This window comes from Serinus canaria, chromosome 14 (assembly GCF_022539315.1).
Source record: "Serinus canaria isolate serCan28SL12 chromosome 14, serCan2020, whole genome shotgun sequence".
Taxonomy (NCBI): Eukaryota; Metazoa; Chordata; class Aves; order Passeriformes; family Fringillidae; genus Serinus; species Serinus canaria.
Genome location: NC_066328.1, coordinates 1,176,664 through 1,203,444, shown reverse-complemented (window position 1 = coordinate 1,203,444; position 26,781 = coordinate 1,176,664). Strand labels below are relative to the sequence as shown.

At 49.7% G+C, this 26,781-nt stretch overlaps 2 protein-coding genes across 3 annotated transcripts in view; both read left to right on the top strand.

The window, feature by feature from the left end:
• Positions 1 to 820: 820 nt before the first annotated feature.
• On the top strand, positions 821 to 1,501 carry NHLRC4 (NHL repeat containing 4). Its single transcript, XM_050980272.1, has one exon. It carries the CDS (start codon positions 821 to 823, stop codon positions 1,499 to 1,501), a length of 681 nt encoding a protein of 226 aa, XP_050836229.1.
• A 1,871-nt stretch (positions 1,502 to 3,372) lies between these two features.
• Positions 3,373 to 26,781, top strand: part of PIGQ (phosphatidylinositol glycan anchor biosynthesis class Q) — a 35,965-nt gene continuing 12,556 nt past the window's right edge. The window contains exons 1-7 of one of the 2 annotated variants that reach the window (XM_009092006.4): positions 3,373 to 3,515; positions 6,560 to 7,250; positions 12,851 to 12,982; positions 14,532 to 14,652; positions 20,995 to 21,121; positions 22,276 to 22,429; positions 24,991 to 25,102. In XM_009092006.4, coding sequence (XP_009090254.1) covers positions 6,586 to 7,250; positions 12,851 to 12,982; positions 14,532 to 14,652; positions 20,995 to 21,121; positions 22,276 to 22,429; positions 24,991 to 25,102 — 1,311 coding nt within the window. In that variant the 5' untranslated portion in view covers positions 3,373 to 3,515; positions 6,560 to 6,585. Of the gene's footprint in view, positions 3,516 to 3,562; positions 6,401 to 6,559; positions 7,251 to 12,850; positions 12,983 to 14,531; positions 14,653 to 20,994; positions 21,122 to 22,275; positions 22,430 to 24,990; positions 25,103 to 26,781 lie in introns of those variants that run through there. The other variant, XM_018916197.3, reaches the window with a different exon arrangement.

Here is a 26,781-nt window from a genome sequence, read left to right as displayed (position 1 = left end):
TCTCAGGAACTGGGGAGTCTGAGGTTCCATTCAATAAGTTCACACACAGGGCTCACCTTTACACATAAATCTTCAGGCCATGTCTGACACCAGATGAGCTGTTGGAGCTGTTGGACCTTTTTGGCTTGTTCCTCCAGCTGCAGGTCCAGTTTGCTGACCTTTTAATTTCTAATGCCATGGTCCTTGTTTGTCTTTATTTCATAATTAGCTGGCAATAAAGTGATGTGGTCTCTCTGGCATGAAGGGAATCCAGACCAGCACCAACACTTTAACCCAGGGTAGATAGCAAGCACCATAGCACAGCCCCAGAAACGGCACCAGGCAGGGACAGTCATGGTCCTAACTGCTTCCCCCAAACAGGGACAAAAGATTTATCATGGACTACACACTGGAAACCAGCCAGCTAAAGCAGAAGCTTCTGAAAACCATCTATAGCCTCCAGCTGAAGTCATTTACCACACTGCAGTCAGCCAGCCCACTGCTGCACAGCCAGTGTGGCATGGGCATGGTGACACAGCACCAGGTCCACCAGCTGGCAGATAAGGCCAAAAGCCTGTGTGGAGATCTGGACAACATCAAGAACCTCCTCCACTATTGCCAGGATGACTTGGTCCGGCAGATTCCCAACCCCACTGGCAGCCGCTATGGGGGTGTCAGTGGGATCCATTGCTCCCTGGATGGCTCCATCTACGTGACAGCTGAGAGTGCTCCCTGGGTCCATGTGCTCAGCAGCACAGGCCACACACTGCAGTCCCTGCCCTGCCAGCAAACACGCAAGGGAGGCAGCATTTTCTTGCCTGAAGATGTGACTGTGACTAGGATGGGAATGGTGGCAGTAGCTGACATGGTGAATGAAGCCATCTGGGTCTTCAACCCTCACACCAGCCTCTCCAAGGGGGAATGGATAAAGATCAGGAAGGTTGGTTCCCCCAGGGGCATTGGAGTAGACTCCATGGGCAAGATCCTGGTAGCAGACTATGCACAAGGCCAAGTGCACAGCTTTGCTCTGGACCATGCCTTCAGGACACTCAATGTCCACGCTGTCCCGAATCTGCAGGGACCTCGCTACGTCAGCCCGGTGCCCAGTGGAGGCTTTGTGGTGAGTGAGGAGTGTGGAGATGTCAAGGTCTTCATGAGTAGCTGTAAGTTCGTCTGCTCCCTCAGCAGCAAATATGGACACCAGTTTGGCAACCCTGCTGGGGTCTGCGTGGACACGGAAGGCAGCATCCTGGTGGCAGACGAGCAGCGCCGTACAGTCCACTTGTTCCCAGAGCACGGAGCTCCCATCTGCCTGGTGTCCACAGGGCTGCGGAGGCCCGCTGGCATGGCTTGCTCCTCCTCTGGGCACCTCTTTGTGGCAGACACAGTGGAGAACTGTGTCAAAGTCTTTAAGTACTGTGTGAGGCCACCGTACAGACCCACCAATGCTGGGGCATCATGTGCTGACCCCAACCAAACACACAGGTGGAGAGGGGGGGTGGTTCCCCTGCAGCCCCGCTGAGCTGTGAATCTGTTGGTGTGTTGAGAGCTCCACTGCTCTCACAGATCCATGGAATCATGGAACGGTTTGGGTTGGGAGGGACTGTAAAGACCATTTCATGACAGGGACACCTTCAACTATCCCAGGTTGCTTCAAGCCCTGTCAACCTGGCCTTGGACAATTCCAGGGATGCAACATTGTTTCAGACCTGATTACCTGATGGACCCCAGCTTCTCCAGGACTACACCAGCTCTGGACCCACCAGAGTATGTGAAGGATGACCCAGCTACTCAGAATTGGCCTTGCACTGGTGCCTTGGCAAACTTATTATCACCACACCCTTGATTCCTTGTGTGTTTTCCAAAGCTGATATAAATATTTCTCTTCTCTCCATGTGATTTTGGTGTGCCATGGTCCCATCTTCCTGATGTCAGAGCATGACCAGAGGGGTAAGGCCATGCTAGAAGTCTATGCTTTATCACAGAATCATGGAATCACACAATGGTTCGGATTGGGTCCTTAAAGGTCACCTAGATCTACACCCTGCCATAACTAGGGACACCTTCCATTAGATCAGGTTGCTTCAAGCCCTATCCAGCCTGGCATGATTGAGCCAACTGGTCTGTCCTAATTCATTCCCAGGCTTAGGCAGGGTTTTGCAATCAGAGAACAGCACACTGGGTCTGCAGCAGACTTCAGGAAAAGGGTAAGATGAAGGTAACTCCTTCTGTGCTGCATTCCTGACCTCTACAGGGAAGCAACAACCACTACATGGAGTAAATTTCATACGGAATCATGGAACTCCTCACACTTCCCCACATCCTGGGTGGGGAGCTGCCCTGTTGTCCTCTGGAGAGGAGGGCTCAGAGCCACGTCCGCTGCCTTTATCGGCAGGGGCCAGGGGAAGGCGGGCAGGGTGTGCCGGCACAGGGACGGGCGTTTTCCTCTCCCCGCTCCAGCCCTCGGTGTGGCCACGTCGGTCTCGGCTGATGTCCCAGACCAAGTCACCGCCTTTCATCCCAAATGATCCCTGGAGAAGGCCTTGCTCCCTCCTGGCCCTGGAACAGGCACTGAGCACAGCAGACGCCGCATGGGGCCCTCCAGGAGCTCTTTCCCTGCAGAGTGAGGCAAGCAGGGCTGCATGGTCTGCAGGAACAGCGAGATCAGCCTGTCCAGTCCCAGGAAGCTGAGCTCCCTCCTAGAAGAACTAATCTCCCCCATCTTATTTCCAATTCTGTGGCATCCAACAACTAAAACAAAACCCAAACCTTTTATCTAGCCCACCCCCAATTCTGCACCTGCTCTCCCTTTCCATGTGGGACCTTCTCATGCTGCCCAGCATCTCCCCAAGCTCACTGGCCCAAGCCCATTGCTGGATCCAGGACAAAGCTCTTGGGTACCTGTGGGCACCCGTGGGTCTCTCCTGGGCCAGGCTTCACTGAGGTGGTCAAGATGGGGGTCAAGAGGGAGCATCAGCACAGCCGAGTCCCTCACCACTGGGATGGGGGACAACGGGGTTCCCTGAGGAAAGGTGAGTCCTTGGACTTTGGGAATGAAGGACAATGAGGTCCCACATGGAAAGGTGCCTGGCCTGTGGGATGAGCGACAGCAGGGTCCTGTGGGAACAGCGGGGCCCCTCGATTTTGGGAACAGAGGACAGCGAGGTCCTGTGAGGACATGAGAGCGCCTGGCCTGTGGGGATGGAGCCATCAGTGTCCCGTGAGCACAGCCGAGACCCTGGCCCCGCTCCAGGAGGGCGGTGGCAGGGCAGACGGGGGGCACTGCCGCTCCTTATCGCGCGGCTCAGGCGGCCCCACCGCTCTCGGGGCCCGCGGGAAGGCGCCGGAACGAGCCCGGGGAGCGGCGCTGACGTGAGCGGGGCCGACGGGGCCCGGCAGGCCGGGAGCGGGGAGTCGGAGCACAGCGGAACGCGGGCGGCGGGTGGCGGCGCCGGCCGGGCCCGTCCCGCTGCACGGCCCGGCGGCAGCGGCGTCTCCGAGCAACGGCGGGCGGAAGCGGCGGAGCGGAGCGGGCGGTAGGAGCGGGGCGGGCCGGGCCGGGCCGGGCCGGGGCCTGCGCGGGCACCAGGCAGCCCCCGCCAGGCCGGGGGCAGCGCCGGGCCCTTCGCAACACTGAGGGGCTGGAGCGTGTCCAGGGAAGGGAACGGAGCTGGGAAGGGGCTGGAGCACCAGGAGCGGCTGAGGGAGCTGGAAAGGGACTCAGCCTGGAGAAAAGGAGGCTCAGGGGGGACCTTGTGGTTCTGCACAACTCCTGACAGGAGGGGACAGCCGGGGGCGGTCGGGCTCTGCTCCCAGGGAACAGGGACAGGACAAGGGGAAATGGCTTTAAGTTGTGCCAGGAGAGGTTTAATTTGTACATAGATGGGATAGATGGGGAAATTTCTTCAGGCAGTGCATGCTCAGGCACTGTCCCAGGCTGCCTGCGGCAGTGGTGGAATGCCAGCCCTGGAAGTATTCAAAAAGCCATGTGCATGTGGCACTTGAAGGCATGGTTTAGTGGTGATGGTGCTGGGGAATGGTGGTCTTAGAGGGGCTTTTCCAACCTTTACAATTTCATGGTTCTATGATTCTTAGATCCTGGCCCTCACCCCCCTGCAAGGATTGTGGGGATGCTCAGGTGTGGGGTCTGCTATGGGATCAGTCCCCCTTAGCACCCTGTGGCCACAGGAAAGCCTCTGGGGTGAAACTGTGGCCACATCCCACCATTCACCTTTGCTTTCCTAACAAAAGTTCTGGAATTAATCAGCCCTGGCGTCCTGTATTCATTTGTTGGTTGCATTAACACATTTTAGATGGTGTTTATTTTGTTTGTTTTGGTGATCAGAGATCATTGCATTGGTGCTCTCAGGGAAAGGTGGATGTTTTCAGAAAAAATAGGTGGATCTCAGAGATTTTAAGCACTTGATGAACAGGGAGTGCATGGGCATTGGTAAGATTTTTCTGTTAAAATTAGCAGCAGTAAAGCAGTTGACTGTGATGACATTTGATATTTCAGTCTGTTGAAATGAATGAGGTGGATGCATGACAAGTCGTGAATTTGGGAATATGAGAACATTAACATAACAATAGTTGATCAGCAAGGTTTTCAACTATCAAGATATTTTGTACAGCTTGAAAATCATATCAGAATCTTCTCTGCCATGTCTCAAGCAGCCAAAGGGCAGATTGTTTGACCTGAGCTATAGCCAGAGGAGGTGCATGCATAAAACTATGTTAATTTTAAAAGTTGGGGAAGATGTAAGAGGAGGAATTCACAAACTAGAGAAGATAAGGATGACAAGTGTTTCTGCTCCATGAGAAGTTTTCTCAGAGGATTGTGGCTATCTTTAAAGACAATCTCAGTGAAAAATAAGTGTGTGTTTGAAGAGTCAGTCAACAATTCCTTTCTGAAATGTCCAGTGGATGGACAGACCTTTAAGGACAGGCGTGCATAAACACCGAGAGTCTCTTGTAGCAATACTCACTACAACTCTCCCTTTTTCGATGGGAAAAACATCATGGGGCTGTCTTTGATATTTTTCCTTGGACTGAATATTCCCTTTTACTTCAAAACTGCAAAGTATATCCCAAGACTTCCCTCTCCTGAGGGATTTTGTTGGCAGTGTGGTGCCGGAAGCACAGTGTTTGCAGGTCCTGAACACACCCAGCACTGGCTCTCACTGCTCCAGAGATCCTCCAACCCCCAGCAAGATCTGGAGGCCACAGAGGGACTTCATTTCTCCCTCTTTGACCCGAGGGATAACCTCAGAGACCTGGAGTCTGTGAGGAAGCAGGATCTCAGAAGAATCATAGATCGTAGGATGGTTTGACATGGAAAGGACCTTACAGACCATCTCCTTCCACCCCCTGCCATGGGCAGGGACACCTTCCACTGTCCAAGGTTGCTCCAAGCCCCATCCAACCTTGCCTTGGACACTTCCAGAGATGAGGTGTCCACAACTCCCTAGATTACCCTACTGCGAGGGTAATCACTCCCTATAACTGCTCCTCCATCCCTCTGTGCTGTAGGAAATTCTCAGGTGCTGAGCTTTACTGGCTCAGCTGTCCTCTCCTAAGGGAGAAGAGGCCACCAGGCCCTTCCTGCTGGGCATCCTCTCTCCACGCTGTAAATACCCTCTGTGTTCCCTTTCCAACTGACTGGTCCCTTGCAGAGGAGCAGCCTCGGGGGCCTGCTAAGTTCCACATCCCTAACACAGCACTGAAGGACAGGAAAGGACAGCGGGCGCCGGATGCTGCCTGTTCTGCACCAGCACCCTCCTTACTGCAATTATATTCCTGTTAGAAACCTCCACCTTATTTAAAGAGACACTGTCAACTGCCTCAAAGCTCCTTTCTGGAAAAGTCTCCCAAGGCCACTGAGATGTGTTTTTAATGATGACGAGAAAAGCACAAAAGATAAAGAGCACTATAAAGTAGAGGTGCTTCTCATTTTTTAGGCTGTTGAATCTAATGAATTAAAACTACTTAAATTAGTCACTGTAGTCCCTTCTGACAAAATTATCGTCTCAGTTTCCAGATGAGAGGAGTGAAGCAGGAGGAGCTGAGTGATGGGATCAAGGTTGTTCTGAGTTTGCTGCAGAGGTCTGGGTTGTAAGGTGGTAAAGGAGACTGGGTAGCATGAACTGGGTAGCAGTGTTTGGTTGTTGGTAGCAGCAGGAAATAATCCCAGAGGCACCATGGTGAGCTATGATGTAGTCCCTTCTCTAGGAGGTGCTCCAGCACGTCCTGTGTGGGATCCATTCTGGGTGAATGCCAGATCTTGGCTGGTCCGACGGGCTGTGCTTATCTGTGTACCATCATCAAAGACCTTTCCAGGACTGGGAGAAGGGCTTTACTGGGAAACTCCAGGCTTCCCTGGAGTTCCCTTCAAACTCTGCAGATCATCAGGAACCTCCTGAATGTGCGTATGGCTGTTGGCTGTCACTAATGTCATTACTCAAGTGGTTGGGCTTAGTGTTTTTGAACATGCCTAGTTCTCCTCTCTGGTGGCTTTGGTCAGCTCAGATTTTCCTTGTGTTTACTCACCATCCTCAAGTTGAATTTTTGTGTTTATTGGCAGGTGTATGTCCCTGCAGGGTCACTGCCATGGTACTGAAGGTGTTCTTTCCATCATGCTGCTCCTCAGCAGACAGCGGCATTTTGATCGGCCGCTGGATCTCTGAGCAGAACTCTGTTGTCATCCTTGCTGTGGTGCACTTCCCCTTCATCCCTGTGCAGGTGAAGCAGTACCTTGGGGAAGTTCAGCGTGTGACTAAAGTCAGTGTTTCTGTGCTTGGCTCGTGGAGCAATAGCAAACAGGAGAAAGAAGAGAGTCTCAGTGAGTTCTTGGAAGACCTTGGGACCATATTCTGCCATGAGCCATGGATCCAGATAAGCAAAGAGGGGGACAGCAAATTCTGGAGCTGTTCTATTCTTCAGAAACACTCTAAGAACCCTCAGGAGGAAGAAATCATCTTGGTGTACTATGACCAGCGCAAGGTCATGCTTTCCCATCTGCACCCCCCTTTGGATACAGCTGGCCAGAGGGCAGAGGATGCCTCAAAGCTCTCGGCCATCTTTGGCACAGTGGCCAGGAGCCAGGTCCTGTTCATGACAGACAGGTACAACGAGGGGCCCATCAAGCTGACCCACTGGCAGTCGGATGGGGTGGAGGCCAGTATCATTGTGGAGCTGCTGAAGCAGGCCTCTGTGCCTGCCTGCATGCTGCTGACATTCCTGCTCTCACTGCTCTCTGGGATCTGCAGGAGCAGGTAGGTGATGTGACATCACCCAGCTTGTTTTGCCTGGAAATGTAATTTGTGTTTAGGCATTGCAGGACAACTGCTCAACCCCAGTGAGAAATGTGATACAAAATTGTTCTGTTGGAAACAGGCTGCTGCAAGAGCTCCTGTTGGAGCTCCACAACAGGAAAACACAAGGCCAAAGGCTCCCTCAGAGCTCTTAACAGAGCTGGTAGGTTTTCTGGGGAGGCATTAATGTCCTCCCCATTTGCAGCAGGGATAGTTCAGCCCTGCTTCAGTTTCATCACAGCTGAAACAGTGGATTTCCAGCTATTCTATGGCTGACAGAATGACATGAGGCTGTCCTTAGTCTCCATAGCTGGGGTCTCCTTCCTCCCTGTTTGCTGTGACTCCCTCTGCAGCTGTGAAACATCAGCAAATACTGTTTCTAAATCCGTCCTCTCTCCAAGAGACTGTGGTGCTGCAACCTTGGCACTTAAGAGGAGTTTAGAGGGATTGCTGCTCAGCCTGAATCCTTGGTGAAATCCTGTTCTCACAACTGTAAGCCTGAATAGGATGCTCCAAATGTAACATGTGGCAAGTGCTTGGACTGAAAGCTAATTCTGAGCAGATTTGCTGGGAAGAAACTTAAAATCATGGAATGATTTACCTTGGAAAGGCCCTCTAAGATCATCGAGTCCAACCATTAACCCAGCACTGCCAAGGCCACCACTAACCCATGTTTCCAATGCCACATGGTTTTTGAGTACTTGCAGGGATGGTAATTCTACCACTGCAGCTGCCTGGAGAGGTTGTGACAGAGAGGAGAGTGCAGTTCTGGTTCTGAGCTGCAAGAAGACGCTGTAATTGATAAAATTTTGATAACAGCTACTACTGTATTCATGGATAAATCTTTTTAAGTACAGCCTAAAGGAATGGAAGTATTTAACAGGTTTCCAATTGTGTGATACAGTTGTAAATGAATTACAGTGAAACTCTTCCCATCCAAAGATTTTCTTAGCAGTTGGGTTATGCAGTCTGGTACACAAAGGAAAAACTGTCCAGTTTTGGATTATTGGAAGAGATTGAGATTCAAACCTGATCTCATCAAGGACCCCCTGTGTCCTGGGACTGCTCTGTAGATACTGTGTGTTACTGGTTCTTAATGGTGCTTAAGTCACAACTTTGTGGTTAGGCAGAAGATTTGGAGTCAGCTCCAGAGGTCCTTTTCCTGTCCATGTGCCACCACCAACAGACAGGATGATTCTTTTCTGCACAGGCACTTGGTCTCACTTGGTCCCATCTCAGCTGGTGCCAGGATTCAGGCCAGGCTTGGAGTCAGGTTAAACTCAAGCCTTGCTGGCATCCAGTCACAGTCTGCAGTCTAAACATAAATTGGGAGCTCAAGCTCAGCTGGCAGGTTGGGCCCAGATAGCTGCTACCCAGCTTCTCAGGAATTCTGACTGCAGCTTTTCCTAGGGCCATGATGGATGTTTGGAGGTAGAGCAGCAGCCAGCTGTACCTGGCAGCAGGCAGAATGCAAGGCTTGCTGTGCACAAATCAACACTGAGCCTGTCCTTAGCCTTGGGAGGCAGAGCTTTCTCTCTCCTTTGTTTTATTCACCCACAGTGTCAACTTTATATTTGCTTATCTCCTACGTGTTTTAAAACATCAGTCTTGGAGAACAGAGATTAGTACCTGGCTTTATAACAAGTCTCCTGCTTGACCTTCTAAGTCATTTAAAGGAATTTGGTTCCATTTTGTACCACATGATGTGTGGTACAACCTCCTTCATGCCAACATACTCGAGGCTGGGAGGGTTCAAGATATCACGTGCAGGTATCCTTCCAGTCCCCTCCTCCCCATGCTGGGACAGGACATCCCATAAAATAAGATTTACCGTTTTTTTTTCTCCTTCAGGTCACAGGACTTCTTTCTATCTGTTTTTTGTGATGTTAAGGGATAGTCAGCTTTGAAAGGCTAAAGAAAGAGATCAGCAATGTCCTCTCAGGCTGAGGAGGTTTGGGGATTTTTGGATATGCCCCTGTTGTGTATTTGCATGGGAGAAGCAGGGCAGCAGTGTTGGAAATCTCAGGGACTGAGTCGCTGCCATTCCTCCAAGCTCACCCCGTGTTCCCAAGTCCTGCCCATCCTGAATTAAGGCATTTCTTCAGCACCACCGTGTGCTAAAGGGTGGCCATTGCGATTCTGCTTCAGAGGAACTTGGGGGCAGCATTCCCATTATCCCTGAAGGTCTCTGCTCTTGGGGACGTTAGGATGTTTTAGTCTTGAGGCAGTAAATTCCATGTGCTTGTTTTTAAAAACGTCTGTTTATAAACACCTCCAAATCCTCATCCAAAGGGAGGCACAGCTCCTGCAGTTTCTAGCAAGGAGCGAGAAAACAAGCAGGTGTTCTGGTTAATGGAGCTTAATATTTGCATGTGATCCAGATTTGAAAAGAATGCTTTTCATCTGGTATCTGAAAATTCCCCTCTCACTCTTGGGAAAAAACTGAATTGGAAAAATCAAGACTTACTAATGGAGGCTCTGCTAATTTATTGCAAAAATTCCATATATTTGGAAATACCCCAAAGATCTCCTGCTGCTTAGATAATGCAATGACACAACGTCCCTGGATTTTTGTTGGTTTTTTTTATCAGGTTGGTTTTCCATTGAAGTTCTGAAAATGGTTCTATATACTGTGTTGTAAACATGTGGGAGTATTTCCAGCAATGCACAGTCGATGCGCAAAGGGGTAGGAGACCACGCAAGGAATATTTTTTTGCTTTCTTCCTCAGTCCTCACAGAGAGGAGAGTTCCCATAGCACACATCTTGCAGCTGCTCTATTGAGCTTTTTGCAATATGTTTGTATTTTTATTTCAATAAGTATGTGTATGTATTTTCTTTCCAAAGAAAGTATGTGGAATAGAGGTTGTGCTTGTGGTGGTGAGTGAAGAGAGTCAGTTGTAGCACAGACCAGGACATCCCTGTGATGTGTTTTTGGCCCCATGGTGTCCAGTTGAAGAGCTGAACCATTGCAGGCTGCACAATGTTTTGGTGCTCTGGGGATGAGGCTGCTTTGGGAATCATTCCCACTTGTGCAAGACATTCCTCTGGCAGACAACAGCAGCCTGTCCTTTCTCTTGGCTGGGGGTGTCAGACTAAGGGTGAGCCGGGGGCTGGCTGTCTCCATCTTGAGGAGCAGCCATGGATGGTGAGAGACACCCAGTGCTGAGAGAGGATGGGACTATCACCCAGTGAGTGTGTAGTGTAGCACAGGCCCCAGAGCTGCTGCTTTCTGCCTGAGCTGACAGGGTCTGGCAGCTGGTGTTTGACCCATAATTCTTCACCTTCAGCCATCTGTACATAATCCCACAGGTAGAGCGTTCCTCCTTCCCCTTCTTTACATTTCAAGTGCAATTCTCTGCTGTAGTCAAGTTTTGCCACACCAGAGTTTGTAACCATTGAGCTGGGGCATAATTGGAAGGGAAAACTCATCTGCTCTTGTGTCTTGGTGAATCTGTGAGCCCAGGTGTGCGTGATCAGTGGCCAGAGCAGTCACCCCCTCTCCCTCCCCTGCACGGTGCTCTTTTCTCCACCGCCTCAGCTCCCTCCTCCTGACAAGTCAGCTGAGGAACAGTGCATTCATTTGTCTCCAAGGTGGGAGGATGTAGCGCAGAGCTGAGTAACTTGGAGACCTCAAATTAAGAATGATTCACAGTACACTGCGTGTGTTTCAAACCCAATGTGTCTGAAATTTGAATGGGGAGGGAGGGATAAGAGGGGGACGTCAACACTCTGGTCCTTCAGCTGACAAATGATGCACAAAGTGGGGTTCAAAGGGCTCAGGAGGGTGCGGGGAGGAAAGGGACAGCAGCCCCAGGGAACTGAGCAGGGTTTGGAGGAACTGTACCTTTGTGATTGGTGTGAATTGTATAAATAGCAGTGGGCACCCCAGTGTGCCCATCCTGACCAGTCATGGGGGCATCTGCTGCTGGGCATGGGCTGGCACGCTCCAGGTGAAATCCCGGACAGGCACGCACAGTTTGCAGGGACATCCATCTCCAGGCCGTGCTCAGGAATGATCCAAGCAGCTGTGCAATTTCCAGAGTGAAGCAGGATACAAGGAGTAATGGTATTGTTTGAAATGAATGTAACCTGAAAAACCATGCCAAAGCAGCACAGGAGAATAGATGAAGTGACTAAAAGTGACCATGGATTCCTGGACCTGTAATAAAAAACAGTAAAACACTGTGAAAATAGTGCAGCAACTGCACTGGCTGGTAGAGTGTGCTCCTGTGTACAGGAGAGAAGTGATCCAAATTAGGTCCACATCAGAATTTATTTATCCCCCAAACCAAACCCGGTGCCCTGTGTTGCTGTGGTTTCTGTGACCAGCCTGCTCCCAGTACTGTGTCACTCCAACCTGCGCAGATCATCAACTGTCCTTGCTTCATAGGTTGTGTGGTAATAAAAGTAACTCCCCAAAATAATTGAGCATCATTTTGTACTTTTCTTCTGACTCATAAGAAAAGAACCTTGTGACTGTTTCCTCCCCTACAGGCCTAATGTGGATGTTAAGTTTGGAACCTAATTAAATGCTTAATGTTGGTCATCTACATAATGCTGGTCACTGCAAGGCAGTGGGGAGAAGGTAGAAGTGAAGATCCTGAAAAAAGAATTTGGAAGTAATAAAGGAAAAAAAAAAAAAGAAGAATCAAGTGGAAGAGAAAAGAAAAGGAAGGGGGAAGGGACATAAACTGCATGGAGGGCACAGCTGTTTGTTATACCAGGCTCACACCATACAGAAACTTGTGATCACATCTGCTCTGCAGCCAGGCTGGGAGCTGGAGGGGTTCACCTGGAGAGCTGAAGGCCCTGGGGGGACCTTAGAGTCCCTTCCAGTGCCTTAAGGGGCTCCAGGAGAGCTGGAGAGGGACTTTGAACAAGAGATGGAGGGAAAGGACAAAGGGGAATGGCTTCCCATTGACAGAGGGCAAGGCTGGATGTGGGATATTGGGAAGGAGTTGTTCTTTGTAAGGGTGGGGAGGCCCTGGCACAGGGTGCCCAGAGCAGCTGTGGCTGCCCCTGGATCCCTGGAAGTGTCCAAGGCCAGGCCGGACAGGGCTTGGAGCAGATTGGGACAGTGGGAGGTGTCCCTCCTGTGGCAGGGGGCTGGAATGGGATGAGCTTTCAGGTCCCTTCCAACCCAACCCATTCCACGACCAGTGATTTGTAACACTGGGGTTTGTGCAGCAGTTACACCAGGTTGAATTGCCCTGAACACAATTTGACTCTTCTCTCCTGGAAACTGGAGCATTGTGTAAGCCCAGAGATGTATCCAAAAGCAGAGGTTGGGATCAGGATTGCCTTGGAAGAGTGAGACGTGGCTTCCTTGGAAGAGTGAGATGTGGTTTGATAGAGTGCAAACGAGAGTTTCGCTTGTCTGCATGTCTTGGTCTAGCAAGGCTGCCTTAATTCTGTTAACCTTTCAGAGAGTCATTAACATCTAATCACCAACTCTGTCTGCCCAGCCTTAACTTCACTGATTGTTTTGCATGGGTTTTGGATTCTGGCCTGCCTGCTACATGTCAAAGGCAAGAGGAGACATTCCCGTGTGTTTCTGCAGGGTGCTGAAGTTTTGGCCTTTGTCTTTCTTGTGGAGCAAACTCTCAACCTGTGAGCAGCTGGGACATCGCCTGCAGCACCTCCAGGTCATCAGCAGCAGCAAGAAGGCTCAAAACCAAAATCAGTTGATGAGGTATGGAGAATATGTAAAGTTAGATGTGTCTTGGCTCTATTCCTGTCTTCTGTGGGAAGCCCTAACCATGTATCCCATGCCTGGACAGTACTAGGTCCTCACTGCACCCTATCATGTTGCTCTATTCCCTGCTAGTTTGCATATCTTTACTCTGCACTATATTCATATGCATATATATTTGTATTTTTGTGTGTTAATCGTGCCTTTTGTGAGATATCTGCCTTTTTCCCCAGTTCAGGAGAGGTGACTGGGATATTGCACCCCAAAAGCTTGTACTGCACCCATGTGTGAGTGCTTTGCTGTCACTACTCCCACAGGCTCATTGCTTTCACATGTGCTGCTGTCAACCACAGCCATCCATCAGTGTTCAGTGGCACTTTCCATAAGGACAGAAAGTTTAAATGCTCCCCTTTTTCACCCACTCTTTTGAGGAAGGTTTTTGTGCAGAAACTGCAGACATGAGAGAGACTCCACTTACACTGTTAGAACAGCAACAAAGTGTAAGAGAAAAAGCAAACATGCAGCACAGTGAGAGGAACAGAGCAGAGATCTGAGACAGATATTGGATGCCCTACAGCTCTTCCACAGCCAGTCTTGTTCTGTGTGGTTCTCTGATCCTGCAGTAATAGACTCCCAGGGAACACTTAAAATAGATTAACAGATTTGAAGGCCAAAAGTAACTGTGATTTTTCTGTCTGATTCCTGAATAACTCATGTCATGGAATTCCATTCAGAAGCTCTAGCGAGGAAGGGGCAGCCCAGCAGCCCTTCTGAGTTTGTGTATGAGCCCAAAACCACTGTTTATTGCCTTGTCTGGGAAAGTCATCTGATCTCAGTGTGGATGTGCCAAGTGCTGCTGCCCTTGGTACTGGTAATTGGTAAATCCCCCCTGAGTGTGTATATACCTTTCTGTCTAACATTCCTCTTTGTAGTTTCAATCCCCTCTTTGCTCCCTACTAAGAAAGGTTTTGTGGTGTGGCAGGCCCTGAGTAGCTCTAAGTTTAGAATCATGGAAGCACAGAATATCCTGAGTGGGAAGGGACCCACAGGGGTCATCCAGCCCAGCTCCTGGCCCTGCACAGACACCTCAACAATCCCACTCTGGGCATCCCTGAGAGTGTTGTCCAAGCACTCCTGGAGCTCTGGCAGCCTCGGGGCCGTGCCCATTCCCTGGGGAGCCTGGGCAGTGCCAGCACCCTTTGGGAGAAGAACCTTTGTCTGAAATCCAACCTGACCCTCTCCTGGCACAGCTCCAGCCATTCTTTTGGGTCCTGTCCCTGGTCACAGATCGGAGCTGCTCCTTAGGAGAGAGCTGTAAACAGCTGGGAGGTCTCCCCTCAGTCTTCCCTTCTCCAAGCTGAACAAACCTCTCGCGTGCTTGGCTACAGAAGGAGCAGCACACCAATGGAAGTGAAAATTGTTCCTCTTCAGTGAGTTGTCCTGGTGTCCCTGGACATTAAAGGTGCCATATAAGCAAGGCCAACAACTGTCATTGAAACATTAAACACTGTCATTCCTTTAACTCTGCTTCTCTTTACCCTGCCTGCAGGAAAGCCAACATCTTTGTGTCTCTGCTGATTGATGTGGTCCTGGGGATACTGCTGATGTCGTGGCTGTACAGGAAGAACCGCATTGGTCACCTTGCTGACACCCTCGTCCCTGTGGCTGACGTAAGTCTGGCCAAATCTGATCCCCTTTCACCTGCTTTGGGTTGGTTGTTAAGGAGGCAGTGCCTCACACACAAGCTTTCAAGAGACCTGTGTGAAGTCATGCAAATTAGGTTCCCTCAAGAACAGTGAAATCTTCAGCCTGTTGGGGCTGCTCAAAAGAAACTCAGCTCTGCTTTTCATGTGCTGTGAATAGTAATTAGATGTTTATGGGAGGGCTCCTCAAGCTTCTAAAGGAACAATTATGGCTTGGACAGAGCTCTGCAGCTGCAGGTTGAGTGATTATGGAGCCATAGTGCTTTTATTTTATTTTTTTCTGGAGTCAAAAGAAAGTGTCCTTAAGTTATTGATATATGGGTTGTTCGTGGTGAAAAAAAGCTGTAACCTGGGTTGAGTCTGATAAACTGCTGGAAAGTCAAATATGATAAGCAGTGCAGCTGTGCTTGTGGAAGGAGTTTCATGGGGAAGTCCAAAGGCTTTGCTGGTCAGGGTACAAACACCTGAAATCCAGCCTAAGAGCTCTGGGATATGGCCCAACTAGGAAAACCTGCTATGTGTTGTGATTTTCTTAAACATAACTCCTCTTGCCCACTGAAATCCCTCGACATCAGCAGACTCACGCTGTCCTGCTCTTCTTGTGGTTCATTTTAGGTGAAGAGCTCCAGTATATCTGTTTAGTGGCAGTAAGGAACATATAATGTACTTCAGAGGCTGGAGACCAGACCACTAATCTAAGGTCAGCTCTCTTTTAAGAGCTTCTGTGTCGTGGGATTACATGTGCAGCCAATTTTGAGCCCTGCCATGCAGCTGCACAGCCTAATCCTTTCTCTGCCCACTTTTCTTCCATTTCTGCATGGGTCTTTCCATTGGTTTCTTTGTAGCAGCTGGAGAATGTCTTCTCTCTGCTCTTTCTCCGGTTTCTTGGTTGAGAATAATTTGATTTTGATCAGAGAATTCCAGCAGCAGTTTATTTTTTCTACTTATGCTGCATTTCCTGGGAAGACCTCACATTTCCCCTGACAATGGTCTGTGTCAAACTCCTTAATTATTGCAAGCTCCCTGATCATTCTTGTACATTCTTGCAGAAAGCATGTATGGATTGTCCAGCATAGCTGTGGATCAGGACTTTTGCTGGTTTTCTTATCTTTCAAAGTCAAACTTTTAAGGACAGCTTGTGTGCTGTAGGCACTACCCAGCAGTGGTGGCGGGTAGGGAGAACCACATTTGTTGCAGGACACTTGGTCTTGTGTTTGAGCTATACACTGCAAATACTCTTCTAAGCTTTATTCCTACACTTTTCCCTACAGGTATTTCAGGTGGAGAAGTTTAAGTTGTCTAGAGCTTTCCCTTTGGGATTTCTGGAAGTGCCCAGCTCTCAGAAATCTGATTTCTTAACAAGTCTGCAGGGAAGTGGCTTTGGCTGCATTCCTGGTTGCACAGGTGGCTCTGGGAGGGATTCCATCTGCCCAGTGTCTTTGGCAGATGGACACTCTCCATGCTCAAGGTGTGTCCAACCCTGGCACCTGTCCTGGACAGGCTTTCTTGCAAGGGTTGCTTGTTTGTTCCTCTTTCAGTAATTTAGCTCATCTGTCACTCAACTTTTGCATCATAGTGACAGCTATCTTCAGCAAGTCTCCTCCTCCATGTGCGGACTCTGTTACCTGGCTGTCACCAGGAGCTGTTTGCTTTCATTCCTGGAAGTGCTGACTCCTCCATGTCTGGGGAGGCTGATAGCCAGTCAGTGCCTTTCTTGCCTGTTTTTCCAGGCTTATCAGTCCGGGCCATTCAGAACTCTTCTTATTTCCAGCCTTACTTTCTTCTTTCAGGCATATGAGATTGTGGACATAAAATCGTTTGGAGTCTTTTACTCCCTTTGCTGGGCATTGATTTATAAGCATTATGTGCAGGCCTTATAAAATGCAGATCTGAGTGATCCCAAAATATACCAATGACTTCAGCATGTGGTGTGCAAGCCAGCACCACTTCTTTTCCTGTATGACAGCAAAATCTCCCCTCAGCCATTCAGCAGTAGGTTTCCTCTCTGCTGCTGAGTGTCCATCTGGTCTGCATTATTCCCATCACTGGGCTTTCTCAAGCACTTGTGTGCTGCCAAGTTCAGTAACTCAGCATTCCCAGTGTGCAGAGAGCTCCTGTTCCTTCCCTAAAACTCTTCTGCTTTGAGCTGTGCCCAGATATGCTGATAGCATTGACCCTACACCTCTGTGTTTGTTGCTAAATAGAACATTGGGTATCTCATTTGCCCAGAGGGTGCTTGGCACTGCCCAGGCTCCCCAGGGAATGGGCACGGGCCCCGAGGCTGCCAGAGCTCCAGGAGTGCTTGGACAACACTCTCAGGGATGCCCAGAGTGGGATTGTTGAGGTGTCTGTGCAGGGCCAGGAGCTGGGCTGGATGACCCTGCAGGTCCGTTCCCACTCAGGATATTCTATGTTGCTAATATAATAAGATTGTTATGTATAATAAAGCTATATACATAACCTCACTTTAACCTTATTGATTTTAATATTGACAGACACCCTTATATAACACATAACCTTACTGGTTTGATTGATTGATTTTAACATTGACAAAATCCCAGCTGTGTGGGCCCTGGATACAGTGCTTGGGCTTTTTCCAACCAACATTTTTCTGGAAGGAAGCAGTGCAGGTGGGTGATTTTGACTCTCAGCACTGCCAGGGTCACAAGCTCAGCCTGCTGCCAGGAGTTCAAGCTGTGTTCCCTGGCCATCCCTTGTTATCCTCTGATAAAATGGATCTCTAATCAGCACTTGGGTGGCAATTGTTGATGCTGCACAAGACATCTCTGAGTGCAGCTCCCACTTTTCCAGCATGATGAGCTGTACTGTGCTTGCTATAATAACAAGCTGCTTTTGTCACTCAGTGAGGCAGATGTGATTCAGAGACACCCAGGGAGTAACTGGAAAGGAGCTGTTAGGAAAGACTGATTTTTGAAGCAGGCTTTCAAATTCAAAAATGGAAAACTTGAATAATCTTCTCTCTGTAGGTGCCCTCACAACTCCTGCCTTCCTCCTTCTCTTGATCCCACCAGGCTTCCCAATGGTTGTCCTTGCTTTTGCCTTCCACGAGACAGCCTTCTTTCAGAAATACCTGACTCAAAGGTATCTGCACTGGTTTTAAACAGAACTGCTTATAAATCATCTCTTTTTTTTTCCCTTTATCTCTTTTATCCTTGCTGATGTCTCTTTTTCCTAAGTTGCAATCTGTTTGAAACAGTTACATATTTATCATAGACTGTGCCTGAAAAAGCTTTACTGGGGCTTGGAGATAATTGGATGTGTGCTCCTAGTCAGTCTTGTTCCACTGATCCATAAACAAAGCAAGCAGAGCGAGTGCTTCCTGAAAAATATTTTTAGATGTTAATTTATAAAGTAGTGTATCTTAGAGCCCCATCCACCTGCAACAGACACAGGGCAGGTGTGTCTGACAGGGACAGCATTGGATCTGCATGCTCTGACTTGCACCACATAGAACCCTTAAAGCTGGGAAAGACCTTTAGGATCACCAAGTCCAACCATCAGCCCAGCACCACTGTGTTCACCGCTAGCCCCTGTCCACAAGGGCCCCCAGGGATGGGGACTCCACCACTGCCCCAGGCAGCTGTGTCAGTGCCTGACCACCCTTTCAGCAAAGAAATTTTCCCAATATCCAATGTAAACCTCCGCTAGTGCAACTTGAGGCCGTTTCCCCTTGTCCTGTCCCTGTTCCCTGGGAGCACAGCCCAACCCCTCCAGCTGTCCCCTCCTGTCAGGAGTTGTGCAGAGCCAGAAGGGCCGCACTGAGCCTTCTTTTCTCCAGGCTGAGCCCCTTTCCAGCTCTCTCAGCTGCTCCTGGTGCTCCTGACCCTTCCCCAGCTGCAGTCCTTGGAGCATCACAGTGCCCTGTGTGTCCTTCTCCAGCCGTGTCACATCAGCATTAGTCCTCTGCACATGGAAACTAGGAAGAAGAGCATGACAGAAAAGAGAATATTTCCACAGTGAGCTCATCTAACCCTCATTAGCACCAGTCTCTCTCCAGTTTGGTCATGTCCCAGTACCCTGTTATGAAACACTTCCAAACCACTGTATCTGATTTATTAATATGCCCACATTCAGTATTCATGACTGCAGGAGGAGAATCAGACTCACCGTCACCTTTCCTGATTCTACTTGCTATTGATCAGTCCTAAAATATCTGTCTGGAAAACAACCTGCAAGGTTATGCTCCAGGACTCTGTTTTGAGATGCCTTGCCCAGCTAAATAACAGCAATGTAGGGCACCTTCCCAGGGCTACGTGCCCCTGTCAGGGTTTAGCAGCACCTCTGGGACTGGCAGCCTCCAGAAATCCTCCCTGCTAAAACTCAGCCTTGCTGAAGGACTGCTTTCAAGCATTTAAATATTTCATTAAAATCCCCAAATGCTTTTTCTAAGTTACCAATCCAACACTTTAAATATTAAAATCAGTCTATTTATAAAGCAGCAAACGCTTCTCAGCCGCAGAGGTGAGCTCCATGGGATCCAATCAGTCCTGACTTGCAGTGAGACAGATGGAAAAGGAAGGGAATAGAAAGACAAGCCTTTTGGAGTAGTTGAAAATGGAACCATTAATTTTGCCACTGCACTAAAAGTAAATGTTTACAAACTCATTTTGCCAGGATCTGTTGGTTAATAAAGAAAATGGAACCATTCCTTGCAAATATTTTTTCCATAGGGAAGTTATACATGTGAATGATAAGGAAAGTAGGCTACAGTGCATCAGCTTTAGGGAGTGTGGTTTGGTGGTTCTGCACATGGGCAGTTTTCAGTGCCCTTCACTTGTGTGGGCTGTAACTGGGAGTTTTGGAGAAAGGGGGCTTTTCCTCACAATCTCTGTCCATGTGGGACAGTGTAAGAGGTCACTTCTTCCAGATATTTTCCCCACCTGCTTGCTGAATGTTATCAGCTCCCTCAGCTAAGAGCTTGGAACTGGTGCTCAGCAATGGTTTCAGCTCAGGGGAACAGGGCAGGTGTGAAGTTCTGAGGAGAAAAATCACCCAACTGCAAGGGGAGTGTGGAGTAGTGGAGAGAGAAAATCAATAAGTAACACCAGCCTGGGCTGAAATCACCAGAAAAAGTGAATAATAGCCCCCAGTGAAGTGTCTGGAGCACACATTTGAGTTAGGGAAGAACAAGTCCATAGCTGGGGTTTGGTTTTTTCTGCTGCAGTGAAAAGGCAGCACATGGGCCTGGAGCAGGTCCACGGAATGGAACAGAGCTGGGGAAGGGGCTGGAGCACAAGGAGAGGCCGAGGGAGCTGGGAAAGGGGTTTAGCCTGGAGAAGAAGAGGCTCAGGGGGGACCTTGTGGCTCTGCACAACTCCCTGACAAGAGAGGACAACCAGGGAACAAGGGACAGGACAAGGGGAAACAGCTTCAAGTTGCATCAGGGGAGGTTTAAATTGGATATTGGGAAGATTCCATTATGAAGAGGGTGGTCAGGCACTGTCACAGGCTGCCCAGGACAGTGGTGGAAGTCACTGAAAGTGTTCAAAAAGCCACATGGGTGTGGCACTTCCGGATGTAAGTTAGTGGTGCACCTGGCAGTATTTGGTTTATAGGACTTGATGTTAGAGGGCTTTTCCAACCGTAATGATTTTCTGATTCAGTGATGTGGGGAAGACCTCCATTAGTGTTTTTCCTCAGTGATTCCAAGGCTGCTTTGTTGTTGGGATGCCATGAGTACCCATGAAGCCTGCAGAGAGCAAGGCTGATAAGCAAGATCAGGGATATTGGCTAGTACACCACAAAGTATCAACAGAGTCTGTGCATGAAATACATTTATTGTGTTTTTTACCCTGCTCTAAACAAACACAGATTGTTTATAAAAATTAACTCTCTTTTGCCCATTAGTGCACTGCCATCTTCCCCCCTTTTGAAATCCTAACAGCCTTCCCCAAACTCAGCTCTGACTTTTCACCTGACTGTCCCCAGAAGTGGATTTGTGCACCAGCATTTGCCATCTATTTCCAGAACCCCAAGAATTTACCCCGAGAAATCCCACAGTGCAAGCCTTGCAGAGGTGGCCAGAGGTGACATAGTTCCGTGGTCCCAGCACAGAGACCACTGAAGCAATTCAGGTTCCTCTCAGCTGTTGTTTTTGGTTCAGTAAGGAGTTAATAAAAGTGCATTTCTAATTTAGGTAGCTGTCTGTAAAGCAGTTGTTTGGATTTTTTCACCTTGGTTTGAAGGCTGTGGTGGAATACTTGAGGGGACAGCAGTTACAGTGCACTGGACCTGTTCAGTGTGACTGCAGTCTTTTCTCTCCATGGCCTGGCTTCCTTGTGTTTGCAGCACGTGGCTGAAGAGCTGCAGGACCTGCTCCAGTGGCTGATGGGAGCACCAGCTGGACTGAAAATGAACCGAGCCTTGGATCAAGTCTTGGGCCGCTTCTTCCTTTATCACATCCATCTTTGGATCAGTAAGTGAAATTGTTTAACTTTCCAGCCTCTCTTTTCATCTCTTCCCTCTGAGTGTTTAATGTTTGCCTAGAGGTGAGTAATGAATCAAAATGCACTTCTGCAAGTACAGACTTGTCTGGGAGTCTTCCTGCTGTGGGAACTGAAGCCAAAGTTGGATTCCCACACAAGGAATTCATGCATATTAAATAAAGTGCTCTTATTGATGCTCTGTAAGAAGTGTGAATGCTGCTGGGGCTTAGTTCCTTGGTGTCACTGGTGGTGAGTGTCGAAGGGAAGGCACTGCTGTGAGGTCTTTTGTAGGGTCTTGTGGTCTTTGCCATGTGAGAGGCAGCTCTTGGGATAGAGATGAGAAATGTGCAAGGATGCAAATGCCAGCCCTGTGCTATCACCAACTTCAGCTTAGTGCAATTTTATTATTTCAGTTTCTTCCTTGAAATAAAACACTCTTGTTATCCTTGGTGGAGGAGTACAGGCATGGTGGACATGAACTCCATAGTTATTTTACTGATTTGCTTTGCTCACCAGTCAAGTATGGTCTTGTTTCTGTGACTTTGCCCCCTTTGGTGATGAAAGAGACTGTTTGTCCATACTGCTTTTTTTTACAAAAGCCATATGAGGTGGCATTTGTGGGAAAAGCAGAAAAACAGGAATGGTTGCAGTAAAGGTTGATGTGTGCAGTTAAAAATGTACTTAAGAGCCTGGACACAAATGCAGACAATCAAATGTTACATCCCTGGAAGTGTTCAAGGCCAGATTGGGTAGGGATTGAAATAACTGGTCTGGTGGAAGGTGTCCCTGCCCATGGCAGGGAGTGGCACTAAATTATCTTTAAGGTGCCTTGCAACCCAAACCATGCCGTGCTAATTCCATGAAATCCTATGTGGAGAAAGGTGACTGCTGTGTTCAAGCTGTGCACACTCCTCCCATTCTCCCAGGGCTGCCCCACTCTGGGGCAGAAACTGGGGCAGAAGGAGAGTTTTTGTTGGCCCTCCTAAAGAGAAGATGGCATCTAATGGAGTTTTCCAGCTCCACTACCATGTTGTCATGACTCTGATTTCTGGAGCAATGTTCTAGGGTGAGGGGAATCAGCCTTTTGAGAGGGTCAAGAGGGAGATGACCCAGTCAAACACTGACCTTCTGCCATGTCCACCAGGCTACATCCACCTGTTGTCCCCCTTCATTGAGATGATCCTGTGGTACGTGGGCCTGTCGGCCTGCCTGGGCCTGACCGTGGCTCTCTGCATCCTCTCCGACATCATCGCTCTCCTGACCTTCCACATCTACTGCTTCTATGTCTACGGGGCCAGGTGAGTCTCCCTCCCTCTCTGGGCTTTGTTTGGAAACCCCTCAGGCTGTGGTGAAGCATTCAGTCCTGGTGTAGTTCTCCTGAATTCACAGTTTAACCCACAGTAATTTCTTGCAGTCTTTTAAGCCTGTAGAAATGATGGCCACAGTAGTGCAAGCAAGCCATGTCTCATTTCTCCTCCATTTAGATATTTATCTGTTGTGGTAGTGACCTGGAAAAATGAAACTACACAACAGGCAGAGGACAAGAAAGCAGCTCACCCCATCCCTTTAAACCAGCCTCATAGTACTCTCCTCCATTGCACCCTGCTAGAGATTTGGAGGGGAACTGGAGAAGAGGAGGAGGAGAGGGGAACCCCTGCAGTTTAGGAGAAGCCCCAAAATCCCTGTCTCTACCCTGCTTCGGAAGTCCTTGCCTGCACTGTGGAGCACAGGTGGCAGGTTTGGGTCTGTGACACTATCCCTCCATTGTCTGGAGGGTCCCGTGGCCTGAGAGAGAGCTGGGCAGGGGGAGTGCAGGGGGCTTTGGGGCACATCCGGGGGATATTTGGCTTCCTGTGCAAGAGGTGCCCATCACTGTGCTCTGTTCCTTCTCTCCTCTAACTTGTGCTGCACCAAGGAGTCCTACAGGCCACAGGATGTGCTTGCCAGGGAGATGGGATAGAAGAGATTAAGGACCTTTTCCCTTATAAAGTACAGAATGGCCATTGTCCCTCCTCAGACTTTGCATAGGAAACAGCACAAGAAATAGTAAATCTTTAGATATGGGTAGTTTAGGGAATGGTGGGAAATACTGATTTATGAGCTAGGTCTGTTGTGAGCATAGGTCTTCCACCCAGAATCAGTAATGTCAGGAGTGGGAGGTCTCTTTCCAACACCTCTAATTACTGGAATTTCTGTGTGGGTCTGGGAGGAATGGCCTTGCTCATCCTGATTGTGCAGAGTGGTAGTAGGAAGTAGGAAAAGCATTTTGTCAGCTGATTGCTCTTCCCTGGAGCTGAAGGGAGCCAGCCTAGCTGTCTTGTGTTTGTCAGAAGTACAGAGTGTACAGCTGTGTGCTGTCCCCATGGAGAGCAAGGAAGAGTCAGCAGTCACCCACAGCCAGCACCGCCCCTTGAATTCCTGCAGCTGGCAGGAGGAAGAATTTGCTGTTTCAGGTGCTGGGGAAGCCTGAGATCCTCTTGTGGAGCAAACCACAGAGTGAAATGAGGGCAGGCATGTGTGTGCAGGCAGTAGGGCAGGTGGGGCAGGTGCCACTGCATCAACACCCACTGGGTGTCATGTCAAGGGGTGCAGGGAGAGTGTGGCTTTAGTCAGAGACATGGGAAGGTGTGTGCTGGGGAGGAGTTGTCGTGGGTTCCCTCCTGCCTAGGGATTAGTGCACCAAGCTATGCCTGCCAGTCTGGAGGCATCCTGCCAATTCCTTGAAGCAGTTGGTGTTCCTCAAACCAGATTCTCCTCTTGGATGAGACTCCTTGCCTCTGCTTTCACATTGCTGCTGTGAAATCTGAGCAGCCTCCACACCTTAGCTACCCTGGTTTGCCAGTCTGGCTTTTGTAGCTCAGGCTTTCTCAGACTCTGTTCTGCCCCACACATTGGCCATGTACCCTTTCTTTACATCCCTGAATGTTTGCACTGCTGCCCAGGGCACTTTGTGCCTCCTCTCCATCCCAAGGGCTCTTTCTTCCTTGCTGTTATTCCATAAAGAGGTATCTGTTTGCCACCCCTTGTCACCTCAAGTTTCCCTCGCTGTTATCATTTTTCTGTGAGGGAAGTAGCTCCAAGTCTCATAGCACCAAGTACTGAAAGCCTAAGGAAAGGGTGCAGTAGGGGCCACCAGAAGAGACCCTCACTGCTCTTTTCCCACTCTTAAGGATTTTTAGAGCTGTGGCCTACTAGGGAAGCTTCACGGGCCCCACTCCTCTCCCTTGTATCTCTGCTGCAGAGGCACAATTGCATTGCATTGACTCAGATGTTGGGGTAACACCTTGGCCAGCCCTGTCTGGAAGGGTCTGAAGGCAGGGCAAGGGACAGATCTGAACTGGGGAGGTACAGGTGACCTTGGGGAAATAGGATTGCTGGTTCTTCTCATAGAATCATGGAATGGTTTGGATTGGAAGGGGCCTTAAAGCTCATCTCCTGCCGTGACAGGGACATCTTCCACTACCCCAGGTTGCTCCAAGTCCCCTCCATCCTGGTCTTGGCCACTTCTGGGGAACCAGGGGCAGCCACAGCTTCTCTGGACACCCTGTGCCAGGGCCTCAGCACCTTTTGCTGCAGGGAAGGTGTTGCCATGAAGCTGGTGACTGCTGCAGCTCCAGGGCATGGCCTGGCCATTGCCCTACAGTGGCCCAGAGCTGGCTGCAGCAGCCCCCGTGCCAGGGACCAGCCCAGACAGGGTTGACTGAGCCATGAGTATTTATCTCCATCATTGCCAGTGTATTTGTTTTGCCACCCATGGCTCTGCAGGTGGGTGAGTGGGCGTGGGGCTGTGCTGGTGACAGCTGGGTGGTGCAGGAGCTGGGAGCTGCCAGTTGTGCTGCAGAGTCTTCTCTTTGCTCAGGCTCTACTGCCTGAAGATCTATGGCCTGTCCTCTCTGTGGCGCCTGTTCCGGGGCAAGAAGTGGAATGTGCTGCGGCAGCGAGTGGATTCCTGCTCCTATGACCTGGACCAGGTAGTGCCACAGCCCTGGGGACACCCCAGGGCACTGCCCTTCCCTTCCCTTCCCTTCCCTTCCCTTCCCTTCCCTTCCCTTCCCTTCCCTTCCCTTCCCTTCCCTTCCCTTCCCTTCCCTTCCCTCTTCCCTTCCCTTCCCTTCCCTTCCCTTCCCTTCCCTTCCCTTCCCTTCCCGTCCCTTCCCTTCCCTTCCCTTCCCTTCCCTTCCCTTCCCTTCCTTCCCTTCCCTTCCCTTCCCTTCCCTTCCTTCCCTTCCCTTCCCTTCCCTTCCCTTCCCTTCCCTTCCCTTCCCTTCCCTTCCCTTCCCTTCCCTTCCCTTCCCTTCCCTTCCCTCCCGTTCCCTTCCCTTCCCTTCCCTTCCTTCCCTTCCCTTCCCTTCCCTTCCCTTCCCTTCCCTTCCCTTCCCTTCCCTTCCCTTCCCTTCCCTTCCCGTTCCCTTCCCTTCCCTTCCCTTCCCTTCCCTTCCCTTCCCTTCCTTCCCTTCCCTTCCCTCCCTTCCCTTCCCTTCCCTTCCCTTCCCTTCCCTTCCCTTCCCTTCCCTTCCCTTCCCACGTGCCAGGCACCCTGCAGGCTGAGCTGTGGTGGGTGCTGCAGATGCCAGGAGCTGGGAGCCTGGAGTGGGAGTGGGGGAGGGATGAGGTAGTTGGAAATGTGGTGCCCAGCAGTGTTGCCACAGTAACAGCCATGGCAGCGTTTCTATTAAAAGGCCCCGTTTCATTCACGTTGTGCTGGAGCCTGGCCCACACACTCTCACTCAGGCAGAGGCAGTTCTTTGTGAAGTGCTGTAAGCTCTTTTTAATTTCTGAAATGCCATGCAAAAGTCCAACAGAGCCTGAACTGCTGCAGGTCAGCAGCTGCAAACAACACTGAAATAATACAATAATATTTGGAAACTTGCAGGGTCAGCGCCTCTTTCTATTGCAGCAGATAACCTTGAGCTTCTTGCACCACAGCTGAGAGCTGGTTTTCTGTTTCTTTGGTGATTAAAAGCCTTTGTGCCAGGTTTGCATCAGGGCTCACTCCCTGTGTACTTTGAGGAGAACTGGTTTGGCACTTGAGGCTTCATCCTGCTGCTCTGGAGACCAGTGGGAATTGTGTTGCTGGCCGGGTAGGAAGAGACATTCAAAGCAGACCTTAAAAGACTCTTGGAGGTTTAAACAACTGCAGTGGAGTGACAGGAGAATGGAGAAACTACTGCTCTGAGGAGAATGGACTGGGTTGTGATCTATTCCTGGTTACATCCCTAAAGCTGTGATACTGATCCACCTCCATGCTCTGGCTGCTGGGCTGTTTCCTTTCATGATATCCCGCAGCCATGGTCCCTTTTTGCAGAGGTTGCAGTGCCCTATGCTCCTGTGGCCTCTCTGATCTGGAAGTGGTGACTGGAAATAGAAGAGTCAGGTCCCTGTATGGGATAAATCTGAATTCTCCAACTTGGAATTATTTAGACCTATGCCAACCTACGCTGGCCCAGAATAAAAATAACTTTTTCTGTGGGTAGTGGAGCTAATGACACCTCCTTCCTTAGGGATTTTTCTCCTGCATCCTCTAAATATTGCTCCCCAACTCCAGCTTCTCACCCACCTTCCCACTGAGCAAGAGGCAGAATTCCTGTGGCTGGAAGCTCCCAGTTGCTGCTGGGAACGTTTATCACAAATAATTCTGTCAAGTTTGTGC